Source organism: Panulirus ornatus, chromosome 10 (assembly GCF_036320965.1).
Source record: "Panulirus ornatus isolate Po-2019 chromosome 10, ASM3632096v1, whole genome shotgun sequence".
NCBI classification, from domain to species: domain Eukaryota; kingdom Metazoa; phylum Arthropoda; class Malacostraca; order Decapoda; family Palinuridae; genus Panulirus; species Panulirus ornatus.
The window spans coordinates 26,928,842-26,950,482 of NC_092233.1; the positions used below are offsets into that span (position 1 = coordinate 26,928,842).

The 21,641-nt window shown below is 39.9% G+C and overlaps 1 protein-coding gene across 5 annotated transcripts in view; it reads left to right on the plus strand.

Moving 5' to 3' along the window:
• LOC139750835 (metallophosphoesterase MPPED2) overlaps positions 1-21,641 on the plus strand; it is a 378,611-nt gene that overhangs the window by 234,466 nt on the left and 122,504 nt on the right. Inside the window, exon 8 of one of the 5 annotated variants that reach the window (XM_071665616.1) lies at positions 6,356-6,510. The exons of 3 other annotated variants lie outside the window; for them this stretch is intronic. In XM_071665616.1, coding sequence (XP_071521717.1) covers positions 6,356-6,467 — 112 coding nt within the window. In that variant the 3' untranslated portion in view covers positions 6,468-6,510. Of the gene's footprint in view, positions 1-4,483; positions 4,769-6,355; positions 6,511-21,641 lie in introns of those variants that run through there. One more of the 5 variants, XM_071665621.1, reaches the window with a different exon arrangement.

The following is a 21,641-nucleotide window of genomic DNA, read 5'->3' on the forward strand; positions in this document are numbered from 1 at the left end:
TTTGGAAGGAGGTAAATAAAGTGCGTAAGACAAAAGAACAGATGGTAATATTGGTAAAAGGGGCAAACGGGGAGGTAATGACAAGTTCTGATGAAATGAGAAGATGGAGTGAGTATTTTGAAGGTTTTTTGAATGTGTTTGATGATAGAGTGGCAGATATAGTGTGTTATGGTCGGGGTGGTGTGCGAAGTGAAAGGGTCAGGGAGAATGGTTTGGTAAACAGAGAAGAGGTAGTGAAAGCTTTGCGGAAGATGAAAGCCGGCAAGGTGGCGGGTTGGATGGTATTGCAGTGGAATTTATTAAAAATGGGGGTGACTGTGTTGTTGATTGGTTGGTAAGGATATTTAGTTTATGTATGGATCACAGTGAAGTGCCTGAGGATTGGCGGAATGTGTGTTCAAATTACAGAGGTATAAGTTTGTTGAGTATTCCTGGGAAATTATATGGGAGGGTATTGATTGAGAGGGTAAAGGCATGTGCAAAGCATCAGATTGGGGAAGAGCAGTGTGGTCTCAGAAGTGGTAGATGATGATCAGGTGTTTGCTTTGAAGAATGTATGTGAGAAATACTTAGAAAAACAGATGGATTTGTTTGTAGCATTTATGGATCTGGAGAGGGCGTATGATAGGGTGGATATAGATGGTTTGTAGAAGGTTTTAAGAGTATATGGTGTGGGAGGTAAGTTGCTAGAAGCAGTGAAAAGTTTTTACCAAGGATGTAAGGCATGTGTACGAGTAGGAAGAGAAGAAAGTGATTGGTTTCCAGTGAATGTCGGTTTGCGGCTGGGGTGCGTGATGTCTCCATGGTTGTTTATGGATGGGGTTGTTAGGAAGGTGAATGGAAGAATTTTGGAGAAAGGGCAAGTATGCAGTCTGTTGTGGATGAGAGGGCATGGGAAGTGAGCCAGTTGTTGTTCGCTGATGATACAGCACTGGTGGCTGATTCGGATGAGAAACTGCAGAGGTTGGTGACTGAGTTTGGTAAATTGTGAGAAAGAAGAAAGTTGAGAGTAAATGTGAATAAGAGCAAGGTTTTTAGGTTCATTAGGGTTGAGGGACAAGTTAGTTGGAAGGTAAGTTTGAATGGAGAAAAATTGGAGGAAATGAAGTGTTTTTGATATCTGGGAGTGGATTTGGCAGCGGATGGAACCATGGAAGCGGAATTGGGGGAGGGGGCGAAGGTCCTGGGAGCGTTGAAGAATGTGTGGAAGGAGAGAACGTTATCTCTGAGAGCAAAAATGGGTATGTTTGAAGGAATAGTGGTTCCAACAATGTTATACGGTTGCGAGGCATGGTCTATAGATAGGGTTGTGCGGAGGAGGGTGGATGTGTTGGAAATTAAATGTTTGAGGACAGTATGAGGGGTGAGGTGGTTTGATCGAGTAAGTAATGAAAGGGTAAGAGAGATGTGTGGTAATAAGTGTGTTTGAGAGGGCAGAAGAGGTTGTGTCGAAATGGTTTGGACACTTGGAGAGAATGAGTAAGGAAAGATTGACAAAAGAGGATATATGTGTCAGAGGTGGAGGGAAGAAGGAGAAGCGGGAGACCAAATTGGAAGTGTAAGGATGAAGTGAAAAAGATTTTGAGCGTTCGAGGCCTGAGCATACAGGATGGTGAAAGGCATGCATGGAATAGAGTGAATTGGAACGATGTGGTATACCGGGGTTGACGTGCTGTCAATGGATTGAACCAGGGCATGTGAAGCGTCTGGGGTAAACGATGGAAAGGTCTGTGGGGCCTGGATGTGGAAAGGGAGCTAGAGATTGAGTGTGAGCGAATGTGGCCATTTTTGTCTTCCTGGTGTTACCTCGCTGGGGGGGGGGGGTTTGCTATTTCAGGTGTGGCGGAGTGGCGCTGGAAATGGATGAGGGCAGCAAGTATGAATATGTACATGTGTATATATGTATATGTCTGTGTATGTATATTTATGTATATGTTGAAATGTATATGTATGTATATGTTCGTGTATGGGCGTTTATGCATACACATATGTATGGGGAGGGTTGGGCCATTCTTTCGTCTGTTTCCATGCACTACCTCGCTAACTCGGGAGACAGTGACTAATTATAAAAGAATAGAATATATATATATATATATATATATATATATATATATATATATATATATATATATATATATATATATATATATAATTTATCCATCTTTAGATCCCTTTAACTCCTGTTTCCGATTATGTTTTAGAATCAGGCACTCATCTATTTTTCGTGTTGAATTCTTCATTCGTCGGCAAAAGTCCACATTAATTGAAATATGTAAAAGGGTTGAAGAAGAAATATGAGGAGGTGAAATATTTTGAGAGTTTTCGAGGAGAAAAGACAGGTCGTAGTTGTTACGAGAGACGAGGGAGTAATGAGTTCTAGGGGTTGGCGATTAGGGAAAGAAGTATTTATCACATATCTCATTGGCCACACAGTGGTCATTTAAAGCAGTAGCCCTCCTTGTATTCCCTGATCTCGATAGTAGCGGAATACACAAGCAAACAACTCTCCCCAAAATTACCAAAGTTATATCTGCAGAAGAGGGAAAGAAAACCAACACTGCGGTGTATGGTAAGCTGTTCAGGTTTCGAATCAGATTGGTACAGTTGAGAAATTTCATTGCTTAAATCTCTGTTATGCTTAGAAAGTATGTAGAGGTAGAACCTCCCAGGTATACTTTTATGTTTAGAAAGTATGTAGAGGTAGAACCTCCCCAGGTATAAGAACAATACTCCATACAAGGACAGACCAGTCCTTTGTGTAAATGAGGCATCTTTTCAGAAAAGAATTTACATCTGAACAGGACTCTGTTGTTTTTTAAAAGAAGTCTTAGCTATTTGTGTAATGTGGGGTCGGTTAGATGTAATATTGTTAGGAAGTACGTTCATTGTGTTGAGTGGTGGAATTACAGATCCCATAAAAATAGAGACGGGAGAGTTTTGAATGGTTTTAGAAACAGTACATATAGAATGGAACGAATTTTAAGGAATTGGAAGAATGAAGTGTCAAGTCGTCGTCGTATGACTAAATCTGTTCCTCTATTTAAGACAAGAAATCATTGGTTGAAAGTGGTGGTAGTGAAGGAAACAGGACAGAACCCTGAAGGACGCCATTACTGACAGGGAATGAGAGAGGGAACAGAGTTGAAAAGGAAAGCCAAAAAAATGGGGCTTGTAGATAAGACCTTAATGCCATACCCTGACAAAGCTTTTGATGCATCAAGGGCTACAACATAATGTTCTCCAAAGTCACTTAATTGATGACTGAACATTCGTAAGATAGGATTGGGTATCACTGGTGAGTCTTGTTGCCTTGCGACAGTCATACTGTTAATGAAAGAGAAGACTGTGAGATTCCAAATACTTAAGGAAATGTGTGTAGAAGAGGAATTTAAACACTTTGGGAATAGTAGAAATCAAAGCAACAGGACGATGATGTGGAAGTTCAAAAGTGCATTCCCTCCAAAACACGGGGATGGATGCCATCTGGTCCGTAAGCCATGCCTGAGTCCAGAGGGAGAGAAATCGCTTTTCTGACTGTATAGGAAAGAGGTTGTAGGGAAGGGCATATGAATAGCGAGGAGAGCATCAGAGGCTGAGGAAAAGCTAATCATCCAAAGTGAAGTTATAAGGGAAAAAGGAAGGGAAAAGGAGTGGCTTCGTCAGTGGGAGAGACAGCTGTAGTAGCGTTAGAACGTGAAGGAAAGGTAGTAAGACCGAAGCTGTTTGGGAAATTTTAGGAATTTTGGGAATCAAGACAAGAAAGGCTTCTCTATGAATGATGATGCAGCATCGCTCAAGGTGACTTTTTATTCGCGGCGGAAGCTCATGCAGATGGAGTCCGGTAACACCTGTACATGTTGTTCGCTCCTATATGTGCTTATTATACATTCTGTAATACCTTCACTCCAAGTGAATAAAATGTATGGCTCTCTGATGTGTTGACAACATGAACTAAAAATATTATAAGCGCGGCAAATTTGTGGATATATTTTGTTAGTGATGTTGTTGATAATTTGACAAGTATTTATTTACAGAAACTGTAAAGTTATTGTGTGTGCGTAAGTGTATTTATAAATGATGTCACATGTTTACAAGCGGAAATTATCGTTATGTCGAATGACTGGGAATTTATAGTTTCCAAAGAATATTAGCAATGCCAGTAGTATAGCTTTTTGTTCTGTAAGTTTAATTGCTACATCCTTCGTCTAGGATTACTCATGAATTGGGTTTTAGCTCTATATGGTTATTGTCTTCGTAAGTATTTATCTAACACTGTCATCTGTCAAATAAGGACTATGTTGATGATATTAGGATAAAATTCCTACTAATTTTTTCTCCCATCGTGTTGACGCCATCTGTCGCGGGATATTATGATTCAGTTTTTACACTCATTCTGAGAGAAAGGCTTGTATACAGGTTTTTTAAACAGATAATCAAACATACTTATTCCAGAGTACATAAATATATCATTTTCTTCTTGTAGATAAAAATGAGGGGATGACAAGAGCCAAAGATAAGGTCTCAGTGCATGCAACTCGCAGCTCGAAGTTTATTTTGAGTTGGGCAGCCTGTCGCCCCGGAACACGGAGGATAAACACACACTTTTGCCTGAAAAAACAATCATGCTATTAGCTATCACGCGGACGTTGCAGTGTGGCCTCGGGCACCGGCTGCTGCAGCGGCAGATTTTTTTTTTTTTTCTCTTTGGTCGCAAGAATTGTTAGTTCAGGACTTATCGAAACAAGAATACATGTATGAATGTTTCTTCTGCACGTGATATAAGCGAAGAAAAAATGCACTCATAATGCGCTTATGCCACTGTTATATATTAAAACCTCTGATATAAAAGGATTTTATTCACCAAGTAATACAGTTTAATCAAGTGACAGGTATATTTTGATAGGTATATTCTTAGATACACTAATTGAGGCGAATATCACGAGGTATAAAAAAATTTTATGTAGTTTTATGTAATTATATTTAGCTTCCTGAGCGGGCAATCATGTTTCCCGGTAAAGTGGTTATATTCTGTGTTTATTAACGCTTTGGTATAGCAGTGGGTCAGCGTTTATTGATGGTAGGCAAGAAAGAGAAGGTGCTTGCAGCGCGGGAAGCTGGCGAGGCTAACATGAGGTAAGTCGCTACACACATAAACAAACACAGAGGCACCGACCACCCAGCCGGGCCCCGCGCCCCGTTTATTTATCCCTCCATTTGTGTGCATTGTCTGTGAGCCGCTCTGATCCAACTGGCGCTGTCTGCCTCTGCCGATACTTTCCTTACGAATAGGATCATACAAGAAAATTGAACTACAGTAGACATTACATATTTGTGCTTTAGAGATGCATAAGTTAGGTTTAGTCGAGTTTTGTGGCTTATATGGAATCTTTTAGTCTCGCTTGAAGTTGTATTTTAGATGATGTTGACGTTGATTCACAAGGACTAAAGTATCGCAGATAGAACGGTGTTGAATGAGATTTCATTCAACATTTATCTAACATTCATCTTGACCATGGTTTTCTTATGATAGCTTTGGTAGACGATTCATTCGGTTTCGAAGGTTTAGAACCGTCATATGGCATGTTCCATGGTGTTGAATGAGATTTCATTCGACATTCATTTGACATTCATCTTGACCATGGTTTTCTTATAATAGCTTTGGTAGACGATTAATTCGGTTTCGAAGGTTTAGAACCGCCATATGGCATGTTCCATGGTTAAGTCCAAAGATTTTTGACGTCATAGTGGAGTTTCATGTCCACTCAGTCATACTCTCCGTATATTGAACAGTTACATCAACACCCAATAACTATACCCTCCGCGTTTAACCACACAAACCCGCCGCATCACCCACTACCATCACACTACTAGCACACTACCCATCGTCACACCATCCACTAACCACACCTCTCACTACCATCGCACCACCCACTTACATCACACCACCCACTTACATCACACCACCCACTAACATCACGCCACCCATCACATTGCCAAACTGACATTGTTATCTCCACAGTTACAAACATTCTTCTTTATGAGAATTTCATGCTCGTCTGACAGTTTGCGGCACCGCTTGTTGGTACATCCTGTGTTTGTGTGTGTGATTACCTGTTTCTGCGTATGGGGAGGAGCATCACACTAGGGGGGACCCATTTCCTTAAGCTGTCTTTTGTGTTTTGCAGTCTTGAAATTCAATGTTTACGATTTACACTTTTTCCACTTAACCTTTCCCAGTCATTCACAACTCTTTTACTAAAGTTTTTCATAAACTTTAATTTTTTTCATCTTATCCACTTTCCTGTTCTCTTGTATTTCCTTCGTATTTCAAAGTGTACCATATCGACTTCGACAGGTCCGTTGAGGAATTCAGAAGCTGTAATCCTTCCTCTCTACCTCCTCCCTGCTCCCAACACGAGCAGGATTATAAAGGCTGCCCTCTTCCTGTACCCCAAGTACATTTCTAGTATGATTATTCTTACCCTCCGTTGCATCATGTTCAGCGATTCTGTAAGTAGAGAAACCAAAATGTTATTACACACTATAAGTTATGTCTCATATATTATTTAGATATTTTTTGAACACCTACTGTAAGTTATGTCTCATTATTTAGATATTTTGTAAACACTTATTGTAAGTTATGTCATATAATATTTAGATATTGTGTGAACACCTATTTTTCCATGACCTTTACAGCAAGTTTGGGTTTTTACCATTGAATGATTTATTTCCTTGAGTGTTATTTCAATATGGTTTGCTGGTGACATTTTTTTCAACCTCTACCTCCAGCGTCGGGCTTCCCTACTTACATAAGAAGATTCCTCAAAGTCTCCCTCTGCACAATGGTGTTATAAGTTAGCATCATTTCTCCGTCTTTATCATTTTACTTTCGGTTTCCTGGAAGTCCATCATATTCATATGCTATCAAGTGGTGAAGCCTCTCTAGGTCTTTGTTGATTATCACTTTTCTGACTCCTTAACTTTACCCAGTATGGAAAAGACGCCTCTGTTGATAATCCCTCCGGGCATTTTGCTCCGTTGAAGGATATCTAGCATTTTACCACCTCCTGTAAAGAATGATATAGTCTCCTCCCTTCCGTCATCTCATAGGAACTTTTTAGTATCGAGTAACTTCACCAATCTTCTGAATCCTTCCACCCCACTCAACGTCTCCACTCTTCCTCCCAATCCAGTTACTGTGTGGCCTCATCGTCTTGCTCCTAACTCTGCTTCCTTACTCCCACGCCTTACGATGTTTCCTTTCTCTCTTGTAACCTCCAAGCCCAACTTCCTACTCCATAGGTCTGACCTGAATAGGCTATTCAGTCCCATGTGTACATCGTCTACCCTCCCGCCTCACTTCTTAGCCAGGATTTGTTTCACATGAGCTCCTCCATTATCACTTCCTTACTTTCGTTTCGGTTCCTCTCTCCGTTCCTTTATCATCGAGTCCTCTCCTCTCTCATCTTCCTTTCTTTACTCCCCATTTCACATCCCAGACTCATCAGCCTCACCAGTCAACCCCCCATCCCTCCCTCCTCAACCTCTCACCCCAGACTCATCCAACCCATCCCTCCCTCCTCAAACCTCCGCCCAAGTCTCATCTATCCCCACCCTAGACTCATCCACCCCAGCTCTCTCTCCTCAACTCCCACCTGAGACTTATCTAGCCCCATCCCTCCCCCATCAACCCTTTCCCTAAACTCATCAACTCCATCCATCCTCCGTCAACTCCCCCCCCCCCCCGCCCCATCCTATCACCCCACCTCCCCTTGACCCAGCCTCTACGAGAGAGGCCGCCTTGCCACCCAGGCAGCGACCGGAGTGCTCCTTGTTATGACATCAAACACCACCAGGCAGGAAATGGCGTGGGTGGGAGGGGAGGGAATGCCGCCGGGTGGTTGGTGGGATGGGTGTGGAGTTGGAACAATGTGGGAGGGGTGTGGAGTGGGACGGGAGAGGGGCGGTGGTGTTATGGTCAACAAGCAGCCACAGCTCCACCTGGCCAGGCCTAAAAGAAGGTGACTTTAGGGTCGACGTCACATCCGATGACGCGCGTCAGTTTGTTGTTCGATGCCATCAGTGGGGACAGACCTAGACCAGACCTCCCGTGCAGGAAGCCTTCACACACACACACACACACACACACACACACACAGGTGGAGGGAATGGACGAACCAAGTTGGGAAATGAATGAGCGAAAAAGGGAATCAATCGGAAGGAAGGAAAGACACCCTTTAAAATCTCACTTTAGGTAATATTTTTCATGCTCATAACGATTCTGAGCTCAATGTATAGTTTTGGGGTCAATAAATCATTTAATTAAGCTTTAGACTAACTATATGTGTAGAATATTTCACGGTTATTTACATTAGATTATCGGCTATCTGCCGGCCTAAGGAAGCATAATAGAATATTTTACGTTATCAACTTTGGAAGCCTCATTATGATATGCTTCAATTTTCAAGAAAGTTCTTTGGACTGGAGAAAATACCTTGAGCTATTAATCACCTGTCTTTTTTTTTATGATTTTGGTTTGGAAAATGGATTTCCTTTAATACTTGTGTATAAATAAAATCTATTATATTTATCAGCATGTGGTTTTTGAGTCAATATTACGTAATCAACTTTTAGATTGAATATATGTTTTAAGATATTTCATGGTTGCGTAATTATTTTCCATCTGTCGACCCAAGAAAACGTTGTAAAATGTTTTACTTTATTATTGTAAATGTAGAAGCCTTTAAGTATGTCATATTCCAATTTTGAAACAGAAGTTTTTAATCCTGAAGACCCCTGAACTATGACCCGCGCTTTTCCTTATATTTCTTTGGAAAATGAATTTCTTTTCAAACTTGAATATTGGTATTATTTTCAAGATCTGTTTCTGCATTTGATATGTAGTTTTGGAGTTAATATTTAGTGTGATTGAGCTTTAGGTCGAGCATATGATATTTCATGGTCATTTGCTTCATAATTATCGGTCCAAGAATGCATCATAGAACACTTTTATTAATTGTTTTGATTAGATAAACCTTTCATTATAAAGTTTTATTCCAGTTAGAAAAAATAGTTTTCTCGTCATAGAAATACCCTGAAGTATTTATTGTCAGCATTTTTCATTTCTCCTTGAAAAGTAAAAACTCTGTATGAATATGTTCCATTCTGATCAAAATTTTAGGCTCCATATGTAGTGTTGGGGTCAATAAGTACCATAACTAAGCTGTAGACTGATTACATATTTATGGTTTCATTTGCTTCATAATTATTAGCCATCTGTTTCACCGTGGAAGCATTTTTTTTTTTTTTTTTTGTCATATTGAAGGCTCCAGTCACGGACGAAAGTTCACATCAAAGCCGGGCCTTAGTTGAAATAGAGAATTATGAAACGAAAAATGAAAAGACATGGGAAAGTACTTACGAATTTTGGAGTAAGGGACAAACCTGTCTTTTGAAATGTGCATAATAAAATATTTAACATTATATTATCAAGTTTAGAAACCTCTCATCATATTGGATTGTAATTTTGAGAAAAAGTTTTTTAGCCTGGAAAATACGCTGAAATATTATTATTACCTGCATTTTTCGTTATATTTACTTGGAAAATGGTTTTCTTTTCAAAAGTTGTATTATATAGAATTTTTCTTGTCGATGACGATTCTGGGCTCAATATGTAGTCTTAGAGTAATGAATTCATGTTAATTAAGCTTTCCATTAATTATATTTTTAAAATAAATCATGGTTATTTGCTTCATAATAATTACTAGCTCTGTTTCGGCCAGTATAGAATATGCAATATTTTCCATTACACTGATCAACAAGTTTCGGAGATGAAACGTGTTTCCTCTGAATTTTGGGATGAACACGAAAATGACCATGAAAATGCTCAGTTGGCTATGGTTTCCAAAAAAAAAAAAAAAGGCGTTTAATATGTATTACAGACTATATTGGGGAAACAGGTTACACTCGGTCACTGGCGTACCTCGATTAAACGCTACTCTGCAGCGTATTTCGTTTGCATACAAGTCTTGGAGCATCTCTTGTTACCGTCCAGTAATAGTCCGCTAACATCGCTAAACTGCATCTGCCCTGGTACCGTTTCCCTGTATCGCCGAGATGACTTCATGATAACGTACGCCGTGCTCCTCGTTCATTGCTCCGCAGTGAGCAGAAAAAAATAAAAATCCAGGTGAGAGTACAGAAAATGTATCTTTAAAGACATATTAGATTCTTAATTTCTGATAGGATGACAACAGGTTTTCCACAAGTTCCTTGTCATTGTTCCTCTCGATATTTCCTAGAAAGGTGGTTGCTACCTGCCGGGAAGCATCCCGCGCTGTCTTCTCGTTACCACTGAGGATGCGGTCGAACTGATCGTCTCTGGAAGAGCTCGCGGATCTGTGGACTGACGAAAACACCCTCCTTAATTTTTGCCCCACTGAGCCTTGGGAATTTCTCCACTCAGGTACCTAGATGCTGGCCCATTTTTATCCATGGCTTTAAACGAAGGTCTTCGTGAGGCTCAGTTTGATGTGCCGAGGAGATAGCAAAATCTTGCTGGATTCTACCAGTGGTAGGTGCTGTACGTTCATTGTTCCTGGTTCCAGAGACTGTCGTAATGAGTAGTCTCTCCTCGTTTCTCCCAATCACACAGGACACAGAAAAATTTCGTGTATCCCTGCTGCAGTCCAGGCAAGACAGCAGCAACCTTAAAGTCGCCTCAAAACTGCCATTGGTATTTCTTGTAGTTTATGCAGTTCAAAAGATGCTTCATGTTGTCATATGATTCATTCGTATGGACTGCAGACCCAACTGGAACTGACGGCAACACGTTGTCACCATGCAGCAGAACAGCTTGTAGACTTAACTTTTACAAGTGTGTAAAGTCTCCACGCCTCAGGGTTAGGATTCATACTGAGGGCTGCCAACAGGCCATCTACACCGTTGCAGTCGACTAGGTTACCTCCCATCTTAAAGAATGGAGCAAAGTCTTTCTGACGGGAACGACACACAGACATCTGTTAAGTTTACATCAAGGAGACTCCTTTTTTGAAGTCACGAGGCCAACTGCTTTGCCTTACTCTTCGACAGTTCCGAATCTCTGACGAGGTCGTTTAATTCATAATGCGTAGTCCTGTGTTATTCAGCAGACGTCATACTAGGCGCGACATCAGGATCTCTTGGTGTTGATGGCTTACATATTTCATTAATTTCGTCATCCTGTTCGTCCTCTAATTTCAGAGAAAATGACTTGCGGAGGTTCTAGAATGGGAAGTCTTTTACCATGGGGTACCCGGCGCACAGAAATTGGTATATTCGGATAGCTTAAGGTCCACTTTTTCGTCTTGGAAATACCTTGCTGGACTTGAGGCAACATGCAGAAAGATCAGTTACCGACGTGATCTGTCAGCCCCCTCCACACCTTGGACACGGCAGGAGGCACTGATCGCCTTTCACGAATCACCAAGCTAGAAAGGTTTGTTGCACAAGCATTGCAGCGTGTATGGAGAACAGATCTTGCCCTGGTCTTCAGCCTCTCAGCCAGAGTAAAGACTGTATGCCTTTTCTATGATCTGGGTAATGGCACACTGCGTTGATGCAAAAGTCACTTCACCACAAGATTAACAAAAGTTATCTGCAATGGCGACGTTCTTACAAGGCATTTTCACTGACGTGTGGCAAAGAAATCACTCAGCAGTCAGTCACACGCGGGCCTTTGCACAACCGGAGCAGCTCATTTCCGCAGAGAACAGAAAACCTGGTCACAACACTGCAAGATGCATCAATTATTGTAATGTAATTGTAAACAAAAAATGGCCCCCACTCCGATTACACTATTTAAGCAGCTCCAAATCGAATTTTAGACTTGAGCACACGAAACAACAACTGCATGACAAGAACGCTACACGAATAGAAACGTCGGAATAGGAAAAAAAAAAAAAAAAGACCAGAAACGAGTAAGGCCCGTGTTCACTGGGTGACATCCCGGAAGCAAATAGAAAGCAGCAGGGAGGGAGGTGCAATACCTGGGTGTTGAGTGCATCCTCCACAGTCCATTTTGGGGGTTTTCCAGATCTTGAGTTATTAATTTTAAGCATCGTATTCATGTTTAGCGAACCCAAATTAATAAAGATGAGCAGCTTTCATTTCGGAAACATTTTAGCCGTTGGTCAGTGTTATAAGTGAAATGTTTGATGTTTACTGGATTCGTAATTATTAGCTTTACGTCCATCCCAAAATTACGTTTAATAGGTTTCATAACCAATTTGCTTTATATTTCTCGCTATGTCTCCCCTAGGTAAGCATTATATAATATTTTTGAGTATTATTACAAGAAGTCTTTCATTTAGAACGAAAAATTTTTGATGTGAAAAATACCTTGTTCTGTTATCATCTACGTTTTTGTCAGTTTAGAAAATAGGTTTCATTTAAAATCTCAGCATAGACCCCATTATGTTGACATTTTAAATGTTTTTTTCTGGGGGGGGGATGGGGGTAGGGCCGTTCAATCCTAAGATTTAGCTTTGAAATTACTATTAGTTTACTGTATTCCTTAGTTGTTCTGTTGGCCCTTGGATGCATTATAGAATATTTTCGTGTATTATTTTAGTAAAGAGGCCTTTCATTAAACTAAATTTTTTTAGAACAAGTGTTTTTGGTGTAAATAATACCCACCTTTTTTCTAATTTTCTTAAATAAAGATAGATTAGCTTTAACATCATAGTTTAGGTCATATTTATCAAGATGAAAAATATCTATCAAAATTTTGAGGGACTAATAAGACGTGAAATTAAATTCTGAAATAATTGTTTATGAAATTCGTAATAATTCGCTTCATATTACTCAGTACCTGTTATCTCTTACGAAGAATTATGATTTATTTTAGGGTTTTCTTTAGGACAAAAAAAAAAAAAAAATAACGGTTATTTTCCAATTTTGAAGCAGAATATTGTTTGGCCTGAGAATTTTTTTTTTTAGAAAAAAAGTATGTCGTAGAACATCGGAATAGAGCACATATTTCCATTAAGTACAGAAATTAAGATGTGAAATAATTACACATGGTCTATATTTTATCATACTTTGGTTCATTTGGTTTATATTATTCGCTCTGTCCTCACCAGCTAAGGTTGTGTAATATATATTAAGATATTTAACGCAAAGAAATATTTTATTATGTTATATTATTTAACGCAAAGAAGTATTTTACTATGGTATATTACAATTTCGAAACAATTTTTTTGGCTAAGAAATGTGATTTTAATTGTTCTTCGTAAAAGAAAAAAAAGACATGATTTTCCCCGAAATCCCAGTTTACATCACACTTTTCTCGATGAATGAGATTCCTGGATCGGAATGTTGTTTTAGAAACATTAAGTCCTGAGCTCAAGCTTTGAATTGATTACTTTACCATATCGTCATGAGTCGCTATATATTCGCTCTCTCGGCCCTAGGAAGCTTTAAAGAATATTTTCGTTTATGTTTATTTATATTTTGAGAAAATATTTTTAGGCCTGAAAAATACTGTGCAATTTTAGTCTCTTTTCTTAAAAATTTGATTTCTTTTAAAATTCAAGTATACATCACACGTTTCATGTGGGTAGTATTCAAGGGTCGAATGGTTGATGATTTTTTACGGGAATTTCTCGTCAAAACATGTTTATTTTCTACTTCCAAGCTAAGGTCTATGTCTCAGATCTTTATCAGTATTAACAACAACTTTGAAAGGACCGAATGGTCTGTTGATATATTGGCTGACCCAGACCATACTACAGTGCATCAAATTGGTACACATCGTACACTCAGTTTTTCAATCATTTGTTTGAATGGTTTGGAATGCCTTTAATCTTTTTCCATCTTTATCTGTTGCTTAGTTCAGTTGTGTATTACGAAGAACGAATGTTGCCACGACTTAAAGGGAACCTTTATCCAACGAAATGGTGACAAGATCTGTTGGGTGAAAAGAAATAACATTAACCTATATTTATATAGAACGTGAAAGCAATACCTATGTAAAGTTAGATGTACGTCTGTGAAACGTGGGTAATGGTTCCGTAGTATTACACACCAAAACATGTATTCCGTAAAGATTTTAGAATTTTCGAATACCTAAAGTATTTATGATTTACTGCCCTTTTTGAGAAAACAAAATTAAAAAAACGGAATATTTACATTAATTATAAATGTTACCAAGTTGAGTTATCATTTCTCTCATTCATCATGTCTGTATTACGTTATTATTACTATTATTATTATCATTATTATTATTATTATTATTATTATTATTATTATTATTATTATTATCATTATACAATTTCGGGACCCCTGTTATGGGGCTCCTGTAGCTTCAAGGCAGTAGTCCACTTAGGAGGAAAAAAATTATGAACTCAGTAGAGGTGAGACGTTTCTCAACGAAACTATACTTCATTCCCTCCATTGACGAAGGTAACTTTTCATCTGCAGTCTAACGGCATACAAGCAGAGTGCATTAACCTCTCTCTCTCTCTCTCTCTCTCTCTCTCTCTCTCTCTCTCTCTCTCTCTCTCTCTCTCTCTCTCTCTCTCTCTCTCTCTCTCATACATATTATACCCTTAACAACACGAATCTAACACGCGCTTGCCCAGTATTTTAGTGAGCACTCTCAGATTATCGGTTTTTTGTCGGTTATCCCCTCCTTTCACTATGTATGTACTGTAGCCCTCTTTTTGTGTGCCTGACGGTGTGTGTGTGTCCGTGTGTGTACTAGGTGTTTATGCTTGTCCACTGTTTCTATGTATATGTGTATGTTTGCAGGGCGGTTAAGCCAGAGTGGGTTAAAACACTACCACTTGTCAGTTTCCTTCTCCCTCAACACGCTCACCTTTCACCATAGCAGGACATTCATGTTCTGCACCTCTACTACCGAGACTCCCCGAGCTGCTGACTGACTGACTGTGGCTGAAGTAAAGATGAAGTAACTTTTTCTTGGCGTTGGCTGGAGGTCTGGGATTGGGGAGTAGAGGAGTTTTAGAGTATTTGCGTGCGGGGATTAGGGGTAGGGAGTTTGTTTGAGGATAAGTAAAGTAGGAAATGGGAAGTACAGAAGTATATAAGACTGGTCAACCAGAGAACTACATTGTTCTTGGTTTTTCATTTGACGTTTTTGTTTGGTTTAATTATTTTCAAGATTAAGTCGTCAGACTTTTGTTATGTAACTTGTTATTTATGGTTTCTGTTGCTGCATATTTTGTAGTTGTCTATAGATGTTTGTTGTGCTATCATGTTGGTGGGGGACTCATCAGGTCCTTGTGTTCCTGGCTGCGTACCCCGTCTTTTATGATTATTATCTAATTTGTTTGTTAACTTTAGTTTATTTAGATGTTATGGGGGAAGGGGGGTTCAGTCAGTCTCTATAAGCTTTTAATTCTCAGTACCTCATACCACGTCGCTTGGTGTCAAATGAGAGTTTAACAATTTTCCTGATGACAGGATGAGGCGATTAGCTTGCTAAATCATGGATTCCATTCAAGGATCCTATCTGTTGTTGAAGATTAATGTTAGAATAAAACCTAGTGATGAAAGTTGAAAGAATAATGTTAGAATAAAACCCAGTGATGAAAGTTGAAAGATTAATGGTGGAATAAAACCCAGTGATGAAAGTTGAAAGAATAATGTTAGAATAAAACCCAGCGATGAAAGTTGAAAGATTAATGTTAGAATAAAACCCAATAGAATAAAACTCAGTGATGAAACGGGATAACTGGGAATTAACGTTTTTCATACGGTGTCCCCCGTACAAAATGTCCACGACGGTAATTGTCACGAATACATTCGACTCCCGTGTTTACTTAAAACTCGTTGTGTTTTATCCTGTGTATTCTTGCAAACTTTACGTAGATATAAACAGTAGTTCTTACGCTGAATGGCTCATGGGATAATCATGTAATGGAAGAGAACAGTCAGGTTGCGTTTCCTGATGTTGATTAGTGACACATACCAACGTTCCTTGTGTCTTTTACAGCCAAACCATTTCAAGAATAAATGGGAAAATGGTCATAAACATACAGAGAATCGCTGTCCTTTCGAACAGGTAACTGGCTTGGCTTGTTGTAAGAAGACAAACTAGAGGGGCATAAACACCCCCTTTGCGGCGACATTGTAAAAATAAACAAGACAGAACCAACAGCCATGTGGTGCAAGAATGGTTGGGGGACGAGTCGTCTGGCGCTTACCCAGAGCCATAACGACTCCTATTACTGCCAGTTGGACTACTTCACGCTCGCGTTCTTTATATATATTTACCAGCCTGCGAACTGAAACCATCGATTTTGTTAAGATATCTTTACATTTCCATAGACCCCACACAATGGGTCTGGTATAGTGTTATCGATCCCACATGGAATTTGTGTCACGAAATTAAGCTGCCTTCTTGGAAACATGTTTTATGTGAGCCACTGTGGACTAGAACACCGACATTGGTTTGGCTGCTTGTTGATGCTGGCGCGGCCGTGTTTCCCCCGGGATAGTTTTTCCAGGAAGAACAGTAATGTGGGATATGATTCAAAAGCAGTATCAACCAGCATTTGTGCAAAATTAACCTGTACAAGTATATAGTTTTTATTATTTCTTCGTATTTGTTGGTGCGGTTGCAGTTCATCAGCCTTCTTAATCAACCTTAGTATATTTTTAAGCCTTGTCTTTCATATCACTGGTTTTTATCATTTTCTTGAAAGTCGATATGGTTTTAGCATCTGAACACGCGAGTTCTGATGTTGTAATGATATACATGCGTATTTAAGCTACATATGGCCTGCTCTGCACACACACACACACATACACAATGATGACTGACAAGGGGACCTTGATTGAATTCAAAGTTCCTCAGTGCATAGTTAATTGAAGTTCATACCCAAAAACGTAGGGTAATGCAGATGGGTCACAGCGAAAGAAGTCTTCTATATTATTATCTTCTAGAGGGAAATAAGCCGCATGAATCTTTGTGTAAGAAAAACTTGAGTCAACACAAACTGTCAACAAAGTCCCACAAGATAATAGTTGTGGAAATAAGCTTTCAGCCAACAAATGTTAGAATTGCACTCGAGTTCAAGGATAAGGAAATATTCATCAAGCTGTTCACATCCTATGTGTAAGGACACATTCATCAAGCTGTTTACATCTAATGTATCAGGAAACATTCAAGTTATTCACGTCATACATAAGGCCAAAGCTGGAATATGCATTTCAAGTTGTCTCCGAACCTAAAGAAGCTGTAAGTAAAATGGAGAGTAGGGCTGAGTTAGAGGGAAAAGCTTAGAGTTCTTAGATTTTCTCACCCTGGGAGAGAAAATAGTAAGGGGGTGTGACTGGCGACATGATCAATACCTTTGAAGATTTTGAATAATGATGACGTAACAGGTAATTTCGAGAAATTTACGGAATCAACAACCTGATGGCAAAACATGAATTTAAAAAGAAAACGTAAAGAAAGCTGAGAAAAAGTAAATTTTAAGTGTAAGTGTGGTGGATAAATGAAATTAAATGACTGAAGGCATGGTTAATACAGCCAGCATATAGAAATTTGAGAATTTGTATAATGGTAGAAAATATTCAAGAGATGGGGGCCTCAAGAATGTAAACTTATTCCCCGCACATTAACTGGTAAATATATATATATATATATATATATATATATATATATATATATATATATATATATATATATATATATATGTATTTTTTTTTATACTATTCGCCACTTCCCGCGTGAGCGAGATAGCGTTAAGAACAGAGGACTGGGCCTTAGAGGGAATATCCTCACCTGGCCCCCATCTCTGTTCCTTCTTTTGGAAAAAAAAAAAAAAAACGAGAGGGGAGGATTTCCAGCCCCCGCTCCCTTCCCTTTTAGTCGCCTTCTACGACACGCAGGGAATACGTGGGAAGTATTCTCTCCCCTATCCCCAGGGATAATATATATATATATATATATATATATATATATATATATATATATATATATATATATATATATATATATATATATATATATTTTTTTTTTTTATTTATTTTATTTTGCTTTGTCGCTGTCTCCCGCGTTTGCGAGGTAGCGCAAGGAAGCAGACGAAAGAAATGGCCCAACCCACCCCCATACACATGTATATACATACACATCCCCACACGCAAATATACATACCCATACATCTCAATGTACACATATATATACACACACAGACATATACATATACACACATGCACACAATTCACACTGTCTGCCTTTATTCATTCCCATCGCCACCTCGCTACACATGGAGTAACATCCCCCTCCCCCCTCATGTGTGCGAGGTAGCGCTAGGAAAAGACAACAAAGGCCCCATTTGTTCACACTCAGTCTCTAGCTGTCATGCAATAATGCCCGAAACCACAGCTCCCTTTCCACATCCAGGCCCCACAGAACTTTCCGTGGTTTACCCCAGACGCTTCACATTCCCTGATTCAATCCATTGACAGCACGTCGACCCCGGTATACCACATCGATCCAATTCACTCACTCTATTCCTTGCCCGCTTTCACCCTCTTGCATGTTCAGGCCCCGATCACTTTCCAAGATAACGTTCTCGACTTCCACACATTCTTCAACGCTTCCAGTACTTTCACCCCCTCCCCACCCTATGATTCACTTCCGCTTCCATGGTTCCATCTGCTGCCAAATCCTCTCCTAGATATCTAAAACACTTCACTTCCTCCAGTTTTTCCCCATTCAAACTTACCTCCCAATTGACTTGTCCCTCAACCCTACTGTACCTAATAACCTTGCTCTTATTCACATTTATATGAGTAGATGGGACGTTCTCCCTATGTTTCCTGGTGCCACATCGCTAATACAGGAGCAGTGGTCAAGTATAATAAATATATAATATTCATATGTTCTTCAAAGCAAACACTTGATCCACACATCCTCTACCACTTCTGAAACCACACTGCTCTTCCCCAATCTGAAGCTCTGTACATGCCTTCACCCTCTCAATCAACACACTCCCATATAATTTCCCAGGAATACACAACAAACTTATACCTCTGTAATCTGAACGCTTACTTTTATCCTCTTTGCCTTTGTACAATGGCACTATGCATGCATTCCACCAATCCTTAGCCACTTCAGCATGAACCATACATACACTCAATATCCTGATTAACCAGTCAACAACACAGTCACCACCTTCTTAAATAAATTTCATTGCAATACCATCCAAACCTGCCGCCTTGCCGGCTTTCATCTTCCGCAAAGCTTTTACTACCTCTTCTCTGTTTACCAAATCATTCTCTCTGACCCTCTCACTTCCCACACCACCTCGACCAAAACACCCCATATCTGCCACTCTATCATCAAACACATTCAACAAACCTTCAAAATACTCACTCCATCTCCCTCTCACTTCACCACTACTTGTTATTACCTCCCCATTTGCCCCCTTCACCGATGTTCCCATTTGTTCTCTTGTCTTATGCACTTTATTTACCTCCTTCCAAAACAATCTTTTTATTCTCCCTAAAATTTAATGATACTCTCTTGCCCCAACTCTCATTTGGATTTTATGTAGCATTTATGTATCTGGAGAAGGCACATGATAAGAGTTGATAGAGATGCTTTGTGGAAGGCATTAAGAGTATATGATGTGGGAGGTAAGTTGCTTGAAGCAGTGAAAAGTTTTTATCATGTGTATGAGTAGGAAGAGAGGAAAGTGATTAGTTCCCAATGAATGTTGGTTTGTGGCAGGGGTGCATGATGTCTCCATGGTTGTTCAATTTGTTTATGGACGGGGTTGTTAGGGAGGTGCATGCAAGAGTTTTGGAGAGAGGGGCAAGTATGCAGACTAGTTTGGGTGAGAGGGCTTGGGAAGTGAGTCAGTAGTTGTTCGTTGATGATACAGAACTGGTGGCTGATTCGGGTGAGAAACTACAGAAGTTGGTGACTGAGTTTGGTAAAGTGTGTGAAAGAAGAAAGCTGAGAGTAAATGTGAATAAGAGCAAGGTTATTAGGTTCAGTAGGGTTGAGGGAGAAGTCAATTGGGAGGTAAGTTTGAATGGAGAAAACTGGAGGAAGTGAATTGTTTTAGATATCTGGGAGTGGATTTGGCAGTGGATGGAGCCATGGAAGCGGAAGTGAGTCGCAGGAGAGGGGAGGGGGTGAAGGTTCTGGGAGCATTTGAAGAATGTGTGAAAGGCGAGAACATAATCTCAGAGAGCAAAAATGGGTATGTTTGAGGACAATATGTGGCGTGAGGTGGTTTGATCTAGGAAGTAAGGAAATGGTAAGAGAGATGTGTGGTAATAAAAAGAGTGTGATTGAGAGAGAAGAAGAGGGTGTATTGAAATGGTTTGGTCACATGGAGAGAATGAGTGAGGAAAGATTGACAAAGAGGATATATGTCAGAGGTGAAGGGAATGAGAAGTGGGAGACCAAATTGGAGGTGGAAGAATGGAGTGAAAAAGATTTTGAGCGATCAGGGCCTGAACATACAGGAGGGTGAAAGGCGGGCAAGGAATAGAGTGAATTGGAACAATATGGTATACCATGGTCGACGTGCAGTCAGTGGATTGAACCAGGGCATGTGAAGCGTCTGGGGTAAACCATGGAATGTTTTGTGGGAACTAGATGTGGAAAGGGAGCTGTGGTTTCGGTGCATTACACATGACAGCATAGACTAAGTCTTGTCTTTTCCTAGTGGATTTGTATGTAGCATTTATGGATCTGGAGAAGGCATCTGATAGAGTTGACAGAGATGCTCTGTGGAAGGTACTAAGAATATATGGTGTGGGAGGCAAGTTGTTAGAAGCAGTGAAAAGTTTTTATCGAGGATGTAAGGCATGTGTACGTGTAGGAAGAGAGGAAAGTGATTGGTTCTCAGTGAATGTAGGTTTGCGGCAGGAGTGTGTGATGTCTCCATGGTTGTTTAATTTGTTTATGGATGGGGTTGTTAGGGAGGTGAATGCAAGAGTTTTGGAAAGGGGCAAGTATGCAGTCTGTTGGGGATGAGAGAGCTTGGGAAGTGAGTAAGTTGTTGTTCACTGATGATACAGCGCTGGTGGCTGATTCATGTGAGAAACTGCAGAAGCTGGTGACAGAGTTTGGTAAAGTGTGTAAAAGGAGAAAGTTAAGAGTAAATGTGAATAAGAGCAAGGTTATTAGGTACAGTAGGGTAGAGGGTCAAGTCAATTGGGAGGTAAGTTTGAATGGAGAAAAACTGGAGGAAGTAAAGTGTTTTAGATATCTGGGAGTGGATTTGGCAGCAGATGGAACCATGGAAGCGGAAGTGAATCATAGGGTGGGGGAGGGGGTGAAAATCCTGGGAGCCTTGAAGAATGTGTGGAAGTCGAGAACATTATCTCCGAAAGCAAAAATGGGTATGTTTGAAGGAATAGTGGTTCCAACAATGTTGTATTGTTGCAGTGCATGGGCTATGGATAAAGTAGTGCGCAGGAGGGTGGATGTGCTGGAAATGAGATGTTTGAGGACAATATGTGGTGTGAGGTGGTTTGATTGAGTAAGTAATGTAAGGGTAAGAGAGATGTGTGGAAATAAGAAGAGCGTGGTTGAGAGAGCAGAAGAGGGTGTTTTGAAATGGTTTGGGCACATGGAGAGAATGAGTGAGGAAAGATTGATCAAGAGG